This window comes from Fundulus heteroclitus, chromosome 7, assembly GCF_011125445.2.
Source record: "Fundulus heteroclitus isolate FHET01 chromosome 7, MU-UCD_Fhet_4.1, whole genome shotgun sequence".
Lineage (NCBI taxonomy): Eukaryota > Metazoa > Chordata > Actinopteri > Cyprinodontiformes > Fundulidae > Fundulus > Fundulus heteroclitus.
The window spans coordinates 30,956,084-30,973,053 of record NC_046367.1 but is presented as its reverse complement, the minus strand read 5'-3'; the positions used below and the strand labels follow the sequence as shown (position 1 = coordinate 30,973,053).

The window sequence follows — 16,970 nt, the reverse complement described above, 5'->3', positions numbered from 1 at the left end:
TGTATTATTTTAATTCTGCCTTTGCTATTGTCCCTGTGCCATAAACAGCATGAGCAAAAGCTTTACATGACCTTAGACCAATAGCTCTTACATCTGTGTTAAGCAAATCTATGGAACGCCTGTCCAAAAAAATTTCCTTGGTGACTTAATTTTACTTGGCCAATTAAAGTGGAGAAGGACACCATGCCTACCATTATGAATAAATCACTGTGTCATCTAGATAAGCCAAGGATATGCACTACCGTTCAAAGTTAGGGGTCACTTAGATAGGTCATTATATTTTGAATAAAAAGCACCATCATCTTCAATTAAGGTAACATTAATCAAAAATACAGGCTAGACATTGTCTCTAGACTGGCTCAAGTTTTTTGTAGTCTCTGACAGATTTTTAACCAAGATTTTCTTGTATTTATATCAAATTATCTTCTTATCAAGTCTGACCTATTTTCATGAATGAGTTTCTTTGTGCCTAAATTGCACTTTCCATATTCCACATTTGTGGAGGGTACAACGGACTTTTCTAACTGAGATGCTGATCTCTGCAGCCCTTCTAAAGTTACCACGGCTCTCTTGGTTGGTTCTCTTATTACTGTTATCCTTGCCTAGTCTGCTGTCTTTGGCCATCTGTAGGCCTTGTGTTCACCAGAGTTAAGGTCAAATCTGAAGGCAAATGGGTGCACTAAATTTTATTTAGAGTAACCAGAGTAAAGAGGACAGAATAAAACAGCATTACACAGATTAAAGATTTTAAATTGTGAAATTTTGAATTTAAAAAATTAAATTTTTATATAATTTTTCAGCCAATTCACATTTACTTCAGAAAAAAATGCAAGTTTGTATTAGTCTGCCACATAAAATACCGTTTAAACATGTGTCTGGTGGAACACAACACAAAAGGGGAAAGCTCAGGTGATATGAATGTTTTTATTTTATTTATTTTTTTGCTTTACAAGGGACTCCAGTGTGCTAAGATTTGAATCTTTGCATATATGGATACTTCCAGCAGAGTGTGCTGTTTTCAAAGACTCACTCATCATGCTAGAAGGTAAACAAAACAAGCCCCTGTCATCTACAGTAGAAAAGAGGAACTTCACATGGTGTGGCTGTCCATGGTGCTGAACCAAAAAGCAGCCCACCCTCTAACCACAGCTATCCATGTTGTGTCTCCATTGTCCTGGTTTTATTGGTGTATTCCTTATCAAAGCAAAAATCAAGTTAGTGGTTCTTGTTTGAGCTTGCATTATATATATATGCTGGGAACGCTTTTCTCTTCCAGATGGCAAAATGTAAAAAAAATAATAATAATAAAAAACGCTTCATTTCCAGTGATCAGACATCATATTTAAGTATTCATTACAGAACAAAAAAGGTAAGAAGACAGGACACAATTAATTATTTAAAACTTTTATGTGTCAAATACAAAATTTATAAACAAAGTTGCCAAAAATAATAACAATAATAATAATACAACAATTTTCTAAAAATAGATCTTTAAATAGTTTCTCCAACAGCTTTAATATACATATTTGACAGTATTCTGAGCAGTCATGTAGAAAAATGCCTTGGAGTTACAAAATAATTGCATTGTGTCTTGTCATTAAGCATTCTAAAGTCAACGAAAGACAGTTTAGGTAATCTGAAATATATATTAGAGATTTGAACATTTCTATACAGCCTTCCATAAAATGTATATTGTTTATGATAACAATTTCCTACTCCAATGTGGGTGTTTTAAAAAAGGAAATTAGCACAAAAATAGCATAATATCGCCATTATTAAATTAGAAACTCTTTTCAACCCACTAATTGAAATATATACTGCCATTTAACAAGATGCCTAAAACATAATTAATACAGTAGTTGAATAGAGCCTGAGTCATATTACTGACCTGAAAAGTGACACCCTCAAACCATAAAAACTAATCTCTTCAATAATACACCTGATAAAAAACATAAAAATTGTAAATGAAACATGTGGATAAGACAGAGATAGACAAGTTGTTTGAAAGCTGATGGAATAAACAAGTGAAAAGATGTTTTTAAAGTATCTATTCGGGAAGAGATTTTTTCTGATTTTGTATACACCATCATTCCCTGCCAACTACTTTGCAAATCTGTGTATCACTGATCTGCATCATGCAATGTTGACTTAAAAATCCCTGAAATGAAAAGTTTAGATTTGAAAAAGAGTGAAGAAAGAGAATTCTTGAACGAAACTGTATTTTATTCCTATCTGGTTGTAAGTGTATAAATACCTATTTACATGAAAAAAACTCTACAACTGCATAAACTGTTTCTCAATCTTTCTCTTACTTTTCTTCAAATATTTCTGTACTCACCTTCTCCTTTCAGTCTCACAAAATGGGGATTATATTTAAATGTCAACAGAACACACAAATGGGGAATTGTCTTCAGTAAGAATTAAACATGAATGACAAGACCTGTTTTAGTTGAATAAGAGCTTTAGTTGTCAGTCTTCTGATATTATTGCAAACTCAAATCATTCCTTTCTTAATGCCTTACACAACAGCATATGTAGGAGATTTACTGGAGTACAGCAAATACAGGCACTTGGAGTGAGTACAAAATATATATTTCTTCTAAATATGTTTGTGCTTTTCTTCATTGTGAACCTGCATGCAGGTGAATAAAAGATGCCATCATCCTGAAACTTCTCCCTCTTCCTCTCTTTTGTGTCACTGATCAAAGCCCCAGGGGTGGAAGTGTTCAGCGCCAAGAAGCACTTTCCCCAGCTTTTGCAGAATCCAAGGGTACCAGTGCAGCCCGTCATTCTGCACTTGTGAGGGTCCTATTATTCTGTAAACGAGTCTTAATGGAGCCAAGACCCAGTGGGACAAATAATGACTGTCCACGGCAGCGTAGCAAGATGCTAACACGCCGTTCACCACTATAGACCCATGCTGGGAAAGAGGGGCATATAACCCAGTGCTTGTCTGTTCCTCAACAAAGGTCACAACTGAGAGTCTTGGATGTGAGTTTGATCTACCAGACGATGTAAACACACACTGTCCAGGCTGGACTTCGCTGGCAAAAACTGTCTTCATACCTGCCCCATGCGCCCTCCTCTGCAACATGGAACCAAAAGGCTTGGTTTCTTGGAACATTTCTTCCCGCCCTGAACTGCTCGGTCTGGTGGCACAGTCTGTGACAAAGATCAGGTGAGCAGCCGTGAGGGTAATGTTATGTCCTCCGTTCGTCCCGATAACATAGAAAGTCCTCGTAGCGTTCGGCTGGCGATCCAGAAAGGACACAATGGGGCTGTAGAGCAGCGGAGCATTAATGTCTGTTGAGGAGGATGCCAGGACACGGTCACCGGGGCGGAGGTCACGCATCTGTTTGGTCCGCCCGCCTTCGACGATGACACGAGCATCGCCGGGGAAGCATCCTCCAGTTTTGGCTGCCACAGAGTGCTCTGAGTGAGTGAAATAAGAAAAAGAATGATCAGTCTATTTCATATAATTCTGAGAACTTGCAATCTTTATTGCTTGGTTTAGTTTGATATTGAAACAAGAAAAAGGAAACACAAGAACGGGGTAAAACACAGTTAAATCAAGCCACAGCATTACAGAGTTTGACCTTCTTCACTCACTACACCTGCACAGTATTCCAGGTCACTGAGGGATCCATAAAGCAGGTGAGACTTTGACACGGACTCAAGAACAACGTTATCTCAGTTGGATCACTGGGGGATCGTTAACGTTTGTGTGCAATATGACTCAGGTTTAAACTATTTGCTCTCTGTCTACCTTTGGGCTCTCCCATTATGACTGGAAGTCAAGTGCATGACCAGAAACAAAGTTCAGAGACGCATTTTAGCAGTGGTTGTTAGATTACAATTTGACTTTTTTATGAGCATTGTTCCCACTCTCACTTATCTTGTATACACAAAAAACAAGTAGACGTTATCTGGAGGAGCTATTGCAAGTTGCTTCAAAATTCTAAGACTTTGGAAATTGACCAATTGATCCGATCTACCACTTCAAACATGGATTTAAAATTTAACAATGTCTTGTCTAAAATATTTCAATCTGCAAAGAAGCAAAATATTGAAACATTTAGACGAGACAAGTAAAACCTACTCTTGATGGTTTTGTTATACATTTCCATATATTGGACTTTTAACTAGGGGTCTAAAGAGGCCCACCTCCAACGGCCTTTTAGATTATATTAGCTTGACAAATTAAACACTTAATTTGGATACAACAAATCATTTATTTCTAAATATTACAGTAGTCTATAAGCATAGTAATGTTATTTGTAACAACCCAAATGTGTGTTGTATCAGTATGTTTATTTAGAATCACTTGAGGCCACATTGGGCTGTCTCATGAATTCATGATGGTTACCCATATTTTTTTTCCCTTTTAATTAGAAGAATCATCCTGAGACCCAAAGCTAAATGTTTATAATGTCAATATTCTGAATGTGAAACTGATTTTGCTCCTGAAACTCTTAGCAGAAAGTGTTTTAGTTAAAAAGAGAAAATATTTTCTGAATGTCAGATCAGTCGCATTCTTTGTTGTTTTAGAGGGAAAACTCCTATTGGCTAGTTTCAGGTATCCTTTAGCTCATTAGCTAGATGACACAGCTCCCATGCAGCACCAAATTCCACTCTTAAATGGCTGGCTACCCATGTGGGTCTGTTTCTGTATGAGAAATCTTGCCTTCTGAGTTTGAAATTGAAAAAAAAAAAAAAAAAACAAACAGGAAGAACAAAGCCAAGCGAGCAAAGACAACCTGGCCTGGTCTTTACAGCTTCAGCTGTGATACAATGCTTTTTTTAACACTGTGCTTCACGTGTTTTTTTGTTACTGAGGGAAGCTCTATAGCACATCTTTTTTCCCCAAATCATTTAAGAACAACATGTAACGGCATCTGTATCTATCATCTAGCCTTTTCTGCGTAACACAGTTTCAAATTAAAAGTGAAGGACCTTCAAACCTGGCGTAAAAGAAAGCAACACCACTGTTCTGCCGACCAGGGCAGGGCTGTCCATATGTGTCTCTGAGCCAAAAAGGTGGCAGAAAAGGAGCCACATATCCAGAGAGGTGCAGCCAGTCTCACTAGCAGCTGTCACTGCAGCCCACGTCAGACACAAAAGTCACTTTCCCGAACATCCTGGGCAGATTCTAATGTGAAATTAAAGCCTTTGTTTTCTTCTTGCCTTAATTCATATTCTGATCTCTCTTCTCTGGTGAAAAGGAGGACTAAAATTTCACTCCCTCAAATGAATTTATCTATTTATTTCTTTGCTTTTGTTTATTAGTTGATAAGGCTTGCATTTTTTGTTTTTCTTCAGCCAGTCCGTAAATAATAGGTCAACATTGATGCATTGATATTGGATGTGATATGTGCTAATTCTTTTTCCATGATTATTCTTTAAATAAATATTCTAATAAAACTTAAAATAAATATCTTTCTTTTTAAGTGCTTTGTCTGCTGCTGCCAAGTGTATGCTCAGTATGGAGGACTACTACAAAATACACCACTCAGTTCAATCGACTGCCTATTGCCATTTGTTGTTTCAAAGGGAGCTATTGCTGCAAGTCAGTGTCTCGATACAGTCTGCTAGTTTTCCGCAGATAAACATTTTTTTTTTTACCATTTGAATGATAAACTGAACTTGATTGCATTGTTTTTTAGCAAGGACCAAACTTGACATTGAATATGTCTGTTTATTTGTACCAAATGTATGTTTTGTAAAGTGCCCTTTGTTTTGAATTAGTGCTTTATAGATGAAACTGAATGCAATTTTTGAGATAAAATTAATAATGTCATTAGTCATATCTTTGTCTGTTATGACTAATGGTAGGTTTTTGTTATATCCAGTGAGGACTCTGCATAAAAAACGCTTTTTCAGGATAAACCTTTCCCGTTTTAGGTAAGTAAGTAGCTCCAAAGTTATTTTTACTAACCAAATGCAAGAACAGAGCATTCAAGAGGGGGCGACGGTGGCGCAGGAACTAGCGCTGCTGTGGCTGAATGTTGTTTAAAGCTATTTAGGGTCCTCGGGACTTGATAATACATGACATTTACCAATAGTAAGAGATAATGTTTTATTTTAACTTTCTTCAAATTCAGATGTTTGCATAGTATTGTATTTGATATAATTGCCTTTTAAACTGTTTGTCTTGGCTGAAATAATTTAGTATCCTTTTGCAAGCTCACCACAATTTGTTTTCACCTTAGCCCACACATTTTCTCAGCTTAACATCAGTGCTTTGTGATGACCACTCCAAAACATTGACTATGTTGTCCTTAAGCCACATTGAGGTATGCTTAGGGTCACTGTCTGTTGAAAATTTGTGCCCAGGATTATGTTTCTTAGCAGATGTCTTGAGACATCTGCTAAGAAACTCCATCATTAACTCCATATAATAATTTTTCCTCATCCGTTTTGTACAAATCACCACTCCCTACTGCAGCAAAGCTCCCACACAACATGTCGCCACCACTGTACTTCTCAAATAGCATGGTGTTCTCATCTTCCCCCTTTTTTTATTAAAATCCAACAACCCTACATCAGGCCAGAGGACATGTCTCAAGGAGTTAGGTTTTTTTGTCCCTGAGTGCATTGGCAAACTACAATCTGGTTTATTGGACTGCTTTTGAAGTTGTGTCTTTCTTCTCGCTGAATACTACCCTTTCAGCCCATGTTAGTAGGGGACTCGTTTCTATGTGGATTGTGACATCATTGTACCAGTTTCAGTCAGCTTTTGTTTTTTTACACATTTTGTCCCTGCACAATTCATGGGTGTACTTGCATCTACTTGTTTGGACACCTCACACCTTTTGAAGAAGACCCAACAATGTCTCTCCCTTCTCAGGAAACTGAACCGGACTTTCCACTATACGGTTAAAAAACTTCTACAGAGCTACCATAGAACGCATTTCTTGTCTAAGCATAACTGTGTTGTATGAGAGCTACACAGTGCAGGAGAGGAAATATTTGGCAAGGCTGGTGTGGACAATGTGGGGGATAGTGGGGTGCCGTCTACAGGATCTGGACACGGTTTATGCTTCGTGAGTCCAGAAAAGGGGCAAACGTATCGCCACAGATCCCACCTACCTGGCCAATGCACTGTTTGACCAACATCCATCAGATAAACTCAGAAACATTTAAACAAAAACCAATACACTCAAAAACAGCTTCTTTCCAAAAACTGTAAGCCCCTTCAGAGAAGTTTGTGGTCTGTTAGATGTGAAGAATCACACTACTGGCATATATATATATATATATATATATATATATATATATATATATATATATATATATATATATGTACACACACAGATGACAATAGTGCCCGTGGTCATCGGAGCACTCGGGGCAGTAACTCCCACTCTGGAGAAGTGGTTCCAACAGATACCTGGACAAACATCAGACATCTCAGTCCAGAAGAGTGCAATCTTAGGAACAGCTAAGATCCTAAGAAGAACCCTTAAGAACTCAGGCCTCTAGTGGAGGCCCTGAGGTTGAGAAATAGAGAGCCACCCACCCTGTTCAGGAGTATGAGGAGTGGGTGAGAGAGCATTTTTTATAGTATATATAATATATTTTTAAAAAGTGTGAACATCTTATGACTGATGTGTCACCATGGCAACACATGGTGACAATAAAAATTCTTGTTTCTTGTTTCTCTATTCATGAAAAGATGAATTTGACAACGTCAGGTGGAAATTATTTCGAAAAATAAACCTGACATGTGCCTCATGTTCCCTCCTCTGTCAGAAGCTTACACAAACATCCAATCATAATCTGGGCTTTCATAAATTGTTTAAAAGCTTTGTAATCCATTTAGCAACCTTTGGAATGTAAAGAAAGGAATAAAATTGGATTTTTAAAGTTATTTATTCATCATTGTGGTATAAAAAAAACTATTTGGTACTCCTAATTCACCTAACCATAAACTGAAATTTATGTCAAACATTTTTGTCTGTTATTACAGATTGAATAACTACCCACTTTCAGCTGTTTTAAACGGTAGATGTAATTATTTAGGTATTCGTTTGTGAGTGTATTTCTTCACCAACTATTGTCGGCCTTCAGAATATATTCTGCTTAACTCTGCCTGGATTAATGTTCCCTTTAAGATGCAGTGAGATGAGGTGGCAAGAAAGCGTAGTCGGCGAGAGCTAATGGATAACCAGCTGATTGTATCACCGCAGTCAAAGCACGGACCGAGGTCAGGGAGGCAGGAAAGTACACAGACTTAGACATGGGTTCTAGATACTGTTTGGATTGCAGAGATTTAAACCAAGTGACACCCTTATTTTTCATTCCCATGAACTAAAACAACACAGGCAAATCAGACTGAAATAAGAAATCAATCAGTATAATTGTTCGTGTGCATTTGTGTGTGTATGTATGTGAGGGAGAGGGAGGGAGGGAGCCTTGTCTTAAGGCAGTCCTAAGTCAGCCAAATATTTGTCCAAGGTGTGTGTGGGTCTGTAAGCCTGAATGCTGCACAAAAAGGAGGGCTGTGATAAGTTTCAGATAAGAGATCTGAAAGAAACTCACTGGAGGCAAAGCAACGGCAAAAACAAAGAGAGAGTTAATCATCTCACAGCCGGCTAACCTAGGCAGACTACTAGAGTGTGGACTGGCATCAAATAGCTGGTGGTACCAGACGTGGGTATGCAGGTCTCTAAAATGTCTCAAACTTTAGATTAGGAGGAGGGGGAAATGCTGTCAGTCATTGTCTTTAGGAAGGCCTAATCTGATACAGTATCTGTGGTGGAAGATGTAACCTAGTTTTAACAATAAGACATGGCAAAGCAAGCTGTCTGTCACTGAAATGCATCCAGGGGATTCAAACTTTACTTCAAATGTACACAATATGTGCATAAAATGCTTTATAGAATCATTCACAACACTTAAACTGTTTCAACTCTGTCTTGTGACAAACACAACCTTAAGCGCATTTTGTTAGGACTGTATGTTACAGACCAACAAAAAGAAGTGCATGACTGGGAAGTGAAGAAAAAAAAACAAGGCAGAGTTTTCACATTACTTTTACAAATAAAAATCTGAAAAATGTGTATTCCAACCCCCCCCCCTTTCACTGCATTCAGAGCTCCAGGTCTTTTGGGTTGTCTCTCCATCAGTTTTGCACATCTACAGACCCAGATTCCTTTGTCCATTCTTTTGCAAAATTGCTTAAGCTCAGTCAGAGCGGATGGAGAGCATCTGTGAATTTAAATTAAATTTAGCTCTGGTCCTTCACAGTGCCATTGTAACACATGAACATGGTCTGATCTAAACCAGGACTGCCCAAGTTCAGTCCTCAAGAGCTACTATTCTGCAACTTTTGGATGCATCCATTCTACAGCACACCTAAATTGGATTCCCTCATCAGTGTGCCATCTAAAAGTTGCTGGGTAGTAGCTGGATGATTGCTGGATGACTGAATCTGGATACCCCTTGACCACATCAGTTTAAGGTTACCATCCTGGTGGAGGATGACCCTTCACCCAAGTCACAAGACTTTTACACCATCTAAAGGTTTTCTTCCAGGACTGCCCTGGACCTACAGCTATTCACCTTACCATCAATCCTTAACAGCTTCCCTGTCCCTGTTAAAAACGTACCCCAACACCATGATACTGCCAATACCATGTTTCCAGGTGGAGATATTGGGTTAAAGGTGATCTTCCATGTTGGCCAAAAAGTTACATTTAGGTCTCCCCTAATAGGGGCACCTTCTTCCACATGCTTTCTGTGATCCCTATGAGGCTTGGATTAAGCAGTGGTCTTTATATTTGTATTTATTGATTAGGTGACTTCTAAAGGCAACTGGTTGGGTCAGAAATTTATAAAGGGTATCAGAGTAAATGGGGTTGGAAATAAATGCATGTTCCATTTTACCTATGTTTTGTTTATATATCAGAAAGAGCAAATTAAATTTAAAATAATTTATTAATTTCTTCCACATTTAAATGTGTCTGTTATTTTGTGTTGGTTTGTCACATAGTCTCCCAATTAAAAACTTAAATACTGAATTTTGTGGTGTTTCAGAAGCGAAATATAAAGATCAAGGGGTATGAATGTCTTTGCAAGATACTGTAAATGTATTAGAGCGTTACATTATGTAAGAATAGGTATGTAGGACAGGTATTATATATACAATAATCTGGCTAACTGATGAATTTATGATGAGACCTGACCATAAGGTGAGACTGCAAAAAGCGAAGACCACAGGTGCACATCCTGCTTTGATTGGTTCCCAGTAGGCTTTACACACAAACACCCTCAAAAGTGACAACACTGGTGCTCAAAGGGATCCTGTACAAGTAGGCAGACACCCAACAAGGTGTCTAGCATCAGCCTCATTAGTGGCTACAACAGCTGGTCACAGATGCAAAAAGACACTTTTAAATACACAGATTTCTTAAACATAGTTCTTACCTGACTTGACGCTACAGTGAATGTGGGCTTTGGACTCGTAGTAGACCCAGTCGAATCCAGCTTCTACAGCCAAGCGGGCCAACATGGCATACTTATGTCTGTCCCTTTCAGGAAAAAACAAAAACAAAAAACATAAGTATGAATCATAATTTTTAAAAAAAAAAACATATGGAAAAGTCAGGAGATATTCAGTTCCACACTCAGATTTTGGGGCAAAAGTATGTCTAGTTTTCTTTTTGAATGGTTGAGTACTTAGTTTATTGATAGGGTTAACAGATCATTGCTAGTTTCAAAAGTTTAAACGTTGTTTGGCCAATTTAGATTCAAAAGGTGTGTGCATTTTGGCGCTCTCACCTGTCTGAGGTGGTTATATCGACAGCACGGCCCTCATAGTGCAGCGAGTCTGTTGAGTGATGACCGTCCTCGTCCCAACCCTCGGTCACCCTCAGCTTCACACCTGGCCACATGTTCATCACAGAGATGGCCAAAGAGTTTAGCTTGTCTTTACAGCGCTGGGTGAGACAAATACAAAGGAAATGAGAAAAAAAACGAGGAATGATTCAGCTTCATTTCATTTCAGTTTATTTATATAGCATCAACTCACAACAAATACCCTTTCAAAGCATTTTACAAAACTAGTCGGATAAATTTATATTAAAAAGAATATATACTTAAACCCTCCCAAAACTATCTAGTTAGTTAGAGAAATTTTTAAATAAATTACATACATTTGTATTTGATTATAGTTATAATACAGATCAGTCATATTTAATCAATCAACATTTTTTATATAGCACATTTAAAATCAACTACCCACTGATTAAAGTCCTTGATAACAAGAAAAATGTTTTACTATAGCAATGTAGAGCCAATAAAAATACTGTTATATACACTATATTGCCAAAAGTATTGGGGTACAAATCAATGGATTCTGGTGCTCCAATCATATCCACGGCTACAGGTGTCAAACATTTGGTGTCGAGAAACTTGAATAATTGATAAAACTAATAATTAAAATAACAGTGAAATTCAAGATGACTTGGGTTTTGGCATGGATTTTAAAAAGAACGGTCAAGGAGCAGTTTTAACTGGCAAAGATAGGCTACTCCACAGATACAGGCCACAGTCCAGAAGGTTCTCGTACCTCTGGTTTTGGTTTTGAGTCTGTATAGGAAAGTTCAACAGCAAACTCGAGCTGAAAGTGTAAAAGAGTAGAATTTCTGAGAAGCTCATAACGCCAAACTTTAATGTCTAAGGAAGTCCATTCTTTTGCATTGAGTCACTCATTGTGCAGCAGTCCCTCATCAAGCATGAGGCAACAGTGGAAGGGACTGACTCCCTATTAACCGAAACAACCCTGTCAGTGAAATTAAAAATTCAGTTTAAAACTACAAGTAGTAAAAAAGTTATTTATCTATGGTATCCCATAAAATTGCACAGAGTCACTGAGTTTGCTGCTGTCTCCCTCTTTATGAGCAAGCACATGGAGACAGTGGAAATAAACGACTCTAAAGAAATCTCTAGCCTAAGCTTGCTCAGTAAGAGTGTCCATATGTCAGAACTAGCCGGGGATTAGGTAGACAGAGCATATAGGAAAGAAAACTGAATCAAAGGAGTATACAGAGTTTGTGGGAGATGTGACTCTGAAAATGGCTTTGTCTAGGAGAGCAACACTGCTAAACAAAAAGAGCTGTGCCAGTAGTACAATCTATGACAGCACATCTAGCACATTGAACTATTATCTCGTTCAGTGGCTTTGTCCAGTAAAGAGACAAAGTTATACCTTTAACTCCTCTATCTTAAGAAGAATGGAAAAGTTTGAGCTGACTGTTTGGCAGCCAATGTCGCCAGTCAATAATCACGTTTCATAAATGCTATGAAAAAACAGAAACATCACAAAAAGAAATAAGTTATAGACAGGAGCCAAAATACAGAGGCTTTAAGAATAACACATCAAAAGTTGCCCTCTATATAATAGCTGCAACTCCCAACTGTGTCAGGTAAATGGTCAAAGTGCACACAACTGTGATTGTGGTGTTTGCTTGAGATTTATTCACTCCGCATACACGAACCAGGTTGAAAGTCAAGGAGTGGACATGCGCTTTAATGATTTGCAAATATGTGAGCTTATTTATAAGCACTTCTCAGGTTGGCAGAATAAAACCTGAATAAAATTTGACTCTTTTAATGGAAAAAGAAGCATACTATGAATCGAGGGTTAGGGCTGCTTCCCTATGATTCACGTATGTTCAGTCACATGGAAAATTATGTCAAGATTGGGGTCAGCGAAGGAAACACTTCAAGGCAACCTCACCAGCAAAGCATGTCAGGTAGCAGAATCCAGAGGTGAAACAAAGGGTTAATGGAATCAATCACTTTGGTTTAAACATTTAACTGACAGCAAACATTCAGCAGACAATTGGAAGCAGCAGTGTGTCTAATCTGGTTCATTCAGCTCAGTATAATACGATCCTTCTGATAAACAAAATGATTAAGAAAATGACACGTCTATCGCTTTACGCACGAATAAGGTCTTTTTACGCATCTCCCCAGCTTTACCTGAGTCATGAGCCTGTCTGCGCCCGTGTCCTCCTCATCTTTAAAGATTATGTCTGTATTATAGTTCGGTGTGAGCTCCTTGAAGCGTTCGGAGTTGCGCGTAATTTTCCCCTCGGGTCGCCCGCTGGCTCCCAGGGTCTTCTCGGCCACGTTCGGGCTGAACTGCTTGTAGGCGAGCGGGATGAGCTTCTTGGGGAGCCGCCTCTTGCCGTATCCCCTCCCCGGCCCGCAGCCCTCCGTGACAGGTGCGAGGAGGAGGACAGAGGCGCACAGAGAGGCTGCGAGAAGGAGGAAGGAGATCCGCATCGCCCCGGGGAAAGGAGGGAGGACTCTCCCGGGGGGAGAGAGAGAGATGTCTTCAGTGCCTCTCCGGTTCAGTTTCCATTTGTCCGTGAAAAATAATGCACCGCAGCGTAAAATGTTGGATGAAATAAGGTCATCCCCTTGTCTCCATGAGGCACCATAGGAATACCAAAAAAAAAGCTTTTCTTTTTACGCCTGCAGATTAGAGGAACTCCGCTCTGAACTGCCTGACTGAATCAGCAGTAAGTGTGCAGGCTGTAAAGTCTGTGTATTTAAACAAACAGGTTCAAAGTCGATTTGGTGGGTGTGAGAGTTAAAGAGAGAGAGTGCGGCTGCTGACATCCAAGTTGCAGTGTTGTGGTTTCTCTGCCCTCCTCTTTCTTGTGTACCAGGGAATCTGAAAGAACACCAGCCCCGTGTGCGCTCTTTTAACTCGATGCCCAGCTCTGTCTCCTCATGCGAAAAGCTGCAGCTTTCCAGTTGAATTGAAGGGAATTGGGGTGATCCACGGTGATCTGTTGCCACTTCAGACCGCACCCTGCCAGTCCTGCCCTCCCCTCCTCCTCCTCCTCCTCTCTCCCTCTGCGCTCTCTGTCCCTGCACTCTGCCACCCAAACCCGCCCCTCCTGGGCACAGGGCGCACTGGAGAGTCCGGTCCTCGTCTGCTGGAAGGCAGAACAGCACTGCGCCACTGTCTTTGTCCCTGATCGCTTTCCATGCTGATAAACAGTTTTGACAATAAACAACAAAATCAATTAATCTGATTAGTTTTGCAAAGCTGACAAGGCTGCCAGCAGTTTCTTTCAACTGGATTGCGATCCCTTGTGAACACGGATTGGCTGTTTCACTGTTTACCAATAGAAACGGAGAATTGTTTAAATTACCAATCGTTTTACTGGTTGACTGAAAGTCTTTGATTTAGTTAAAGCAGTCTCAGCGTATGAAAGAGGGTGCGAGATAACCACCACCAACCACGCAATAATATAAATACCGTTTGGTCTGCAAAACTTTTCACGTCTTCAACTTTTTCTCGTTTTGTTTACTTTACAAATATAATCAGCAATATATTTATTGGGACGATCGATCAGCACAAAATGCTGCAAAATTATGAATTGGAAGAAAAGTAAGACATAGTTTTTAAATAAAAAATAAAATATTTTGAAATAAAAATCTGGGGAAAAAAATTCAGACCTCCTCATTCTTATGTCTTTAAATAATATCCAACACCCCTAATTTTCCACAGAAGACACATTTTTAATATATATAAATATTAATACTTGTGGATCATGTCATATCATCGTTGTCCTGTCCCTCAGAGATTTGTCAGACATGATTTTTTGGGGGGGGGAAAAAAACAACAAAACATGAAGACTAAAGAACATTGGTCTTCATGAATTTGTCAGATAAAGTGTGGCCAACATTTGAAACTCCGAGTGTGATGGTTAAGATATATCACTCAAACTCTAACCTATGTTAAAACACAGAAGTGGCAAGATTATGCTGTGGGTATGCTTTTCATGCAGCAAGCAACAGGGAAGCAGTTCAAAGTTTAAGTGAAGATGGGTTGAGCTAAATACTGAGGAATCCTGGAAAAATATCTGCCAGAGGCTGCAAAAGGTGGTAGTTTGGAAAGCTTCTAGCCGGACAAAGACCCTAAACATACCATAAGAGCTGCTGTGGAATGGTTTAGATCACAGCATAGTTGTGTCCATACAGAAATAAAATTGAGAATCAGTGTCAAAACTTAAAAAATCATTTTCCCCCTATGCTTTCCATCCAATCTGACTGACTTTGAGATAGTTTGCAAAGACCAATGTTAAAAAAAAATCAGTCAGGAAATATGCAAAGCTGTTGGCGACATAAGTTCAGCGCTTCCAGTTTTAAGTTACCATGAAAAATAGTTCTACAACATTATGGCTCAGCTGTGACATAACCGTTTTATTTGTCAAAATTGATAAAACCATTTATCATTTTCCTTCCTCCCTACAAACATGGATTATTTTGTTCATGAAATCCCAATAAAACACAATGACATGTGTGGCTGTAACTATAAAAAGGTTTAAGGTATGTAGGTACTTTTGCGAGACACTCCATGTATTTAATGTGATACCTTTTAGTTGCTAGTTTTCTGGCCGCATGTGCATGACACACATGAAAACCAACATACACATGAGTATAGGCAAACTCAGCCCCTCCAAATTAGCTCTTCAAATATTTGCCAGCAGAAAATCAGTGGTCTCACCACTGTTTCTCAGGGCTGCCTCCTTTGAATGAATTGAACTGTGCAGAGCTGAGGGTTTTCCACAATTTGTGTTTTATTATTTGTGGGTGTAAACACCATAAAGAATTTCTTGCTGCACCACTGCTTTTTTCACGTATCTAGATGGAACAGAGGAGCGCAAAGAGAAGGATTCCCAAACAGTAAACAACCATCTATAGCTCTGTTTACCCTCCAGCTAAAATAGAACCTCTTTGGACACTTGTGTAAATTGAAACTTTCCTGGGAGGGAACAAATAAACAAGTATGAAAGAATCGAAAATTGCCATCGAGGTGTTAAAGTTTCCACCTTCGTGTAGTAGAAAGGCTGTGATAAAGTTTAACTTTGCCCTGGGTACATGAAAATCTCTTTGAAAAACAGACAGGACATTTATTTTATAATAAAGAAGCACTTCTGGAGTATGTTTTTTTTTTTTTTTTTTTAAAGAAAGTGCAAACTGTAGAGGACATGGTCACTTTTTTCGGGTTAACAGGAAAAGTCTGTGAGCCAGCTTTTAGACACGACAGAGTATAATAGACACCCTGCCTCTGTCCAAAGGTTGCCTAATCCACCTATTATCATCAGCGAAGCTCGGCAATTAGCAAAGGTTATCTTGGTTATTGCGCCTCACACCTTGCATTTTTTCATAAATGACATGTTTTTGTCAGGGTGCGAGGTGCCAGATGGGGGCTTAACCTTTAAAAGGAATGATGAAACAACTCTTGACTGGGGAGGCGAGGGCAATTTCATGCAAACTCTCCCAGGCGAGACAGAGTTGGTTTGGTTAAGCTCTGTATGGCAGTGTGCAAAACAGGTCCAGTAGTTAGCATCTATTGGAAAATAAAGCCAGATAATAAAAGACAGCAATCTCAAAGAAAAAAAATCAACTGTCAAAAACACCAGTGGAAGCATGCAAAAAGCAAGTCAACAACATGGTAAAGATTTTTCTGTTGATTATTGAGAATCATTTTAAAAGCCATATTTTTTATGAAATAAGGTATTGCTTTTGCACTCTTTTCTGATCTTTTGAGAAATCTTTTTACCTCATTTCCTATCAGAAACAGACTTGTCGGTTGAATGGAAACATTTCAAAACTACATCTGCAAGGAGAATAATGAAAATCAGATGTAAATTCAACTGTATGAAGCACATATCAAGAATCCAGAACCTTTAATGTGCCTATGTGTTACCATTGTGAAATTTCGATTAGCTAGACGCTGGTTCATGATGCGCACAGATTACAAATAACATGCAGACACAACAGGACATAATATTTCCACACTTTTTATGAAATGAGTTGATTGCACTGACCAACACGCTTCTAGAAAAGCTTAAAGTGTTAAAAAAGTCTGATAGCAGTCTTTTTACTAACATTATAGATTACTGTATTGCTGCATGAATTAATTATCCAAACACTCCATC

General features: G+C 38.8%; 1 protein-coding gene across 1 annotated transcript; it reads right to left on the bottom strand.

Moving 5' to 3' along the window:
• Positions 1 to 1,388: 1,388 nt before the first annotated feature.
• LOC105931887 (indian hedgehog B protein) lies at positions 1,389 to 13,790 on the bottom strand. Its single transcript, XM_012870772.3, has 4 exons — positions 12,988 to 13,790; positions 10,783 to 10,940; positions 10,429 to 10,532; positions 1,389 to 3,432 (listed from the first exon to the last, which is right to left on the bottom strand). Exons 1-4 carry the CDS (start codon positions 13,291 to 13,293, stop codon positions 2,696 to 2,698), a joined length of 1,305 nt encoding a protein of 434 aa, XP_012726226.2. The 5' UTR covers positions 13,294 to 13,790; the 3' UTR covers positions 1,389 to 2,695.
• Between the last annotated feature and the right edge of the window lie 3,180 nt (positions 13,791 to 16,970).

Excerpts from the sequence above, each read along its gene's own strand:
- LOC105931887 (XM_012870772.3), bottom strand. The coding sequence starts at position 13,293 with ATGCGGATCTCCTTCCTCCTTCTCGCAGCCTCTCTGTGCGCCTCTGTC. Across the intron at positions 10,941-12,987 it reads CAGACAGGCTCATGACTCAG|CGCTGTAAAGACAAGCTAAA; the intron begins GTAAAGCTGGGG and ends TGTCTCACCCAG. Across the intron at positions 3,433-10,428 it reads TCACTGTAGCGTCAAGTCAG|AGCACTCTGTGGCAGCCAAA; the intron begins GTAAGAACTATG and ends TCACTCACTCAG.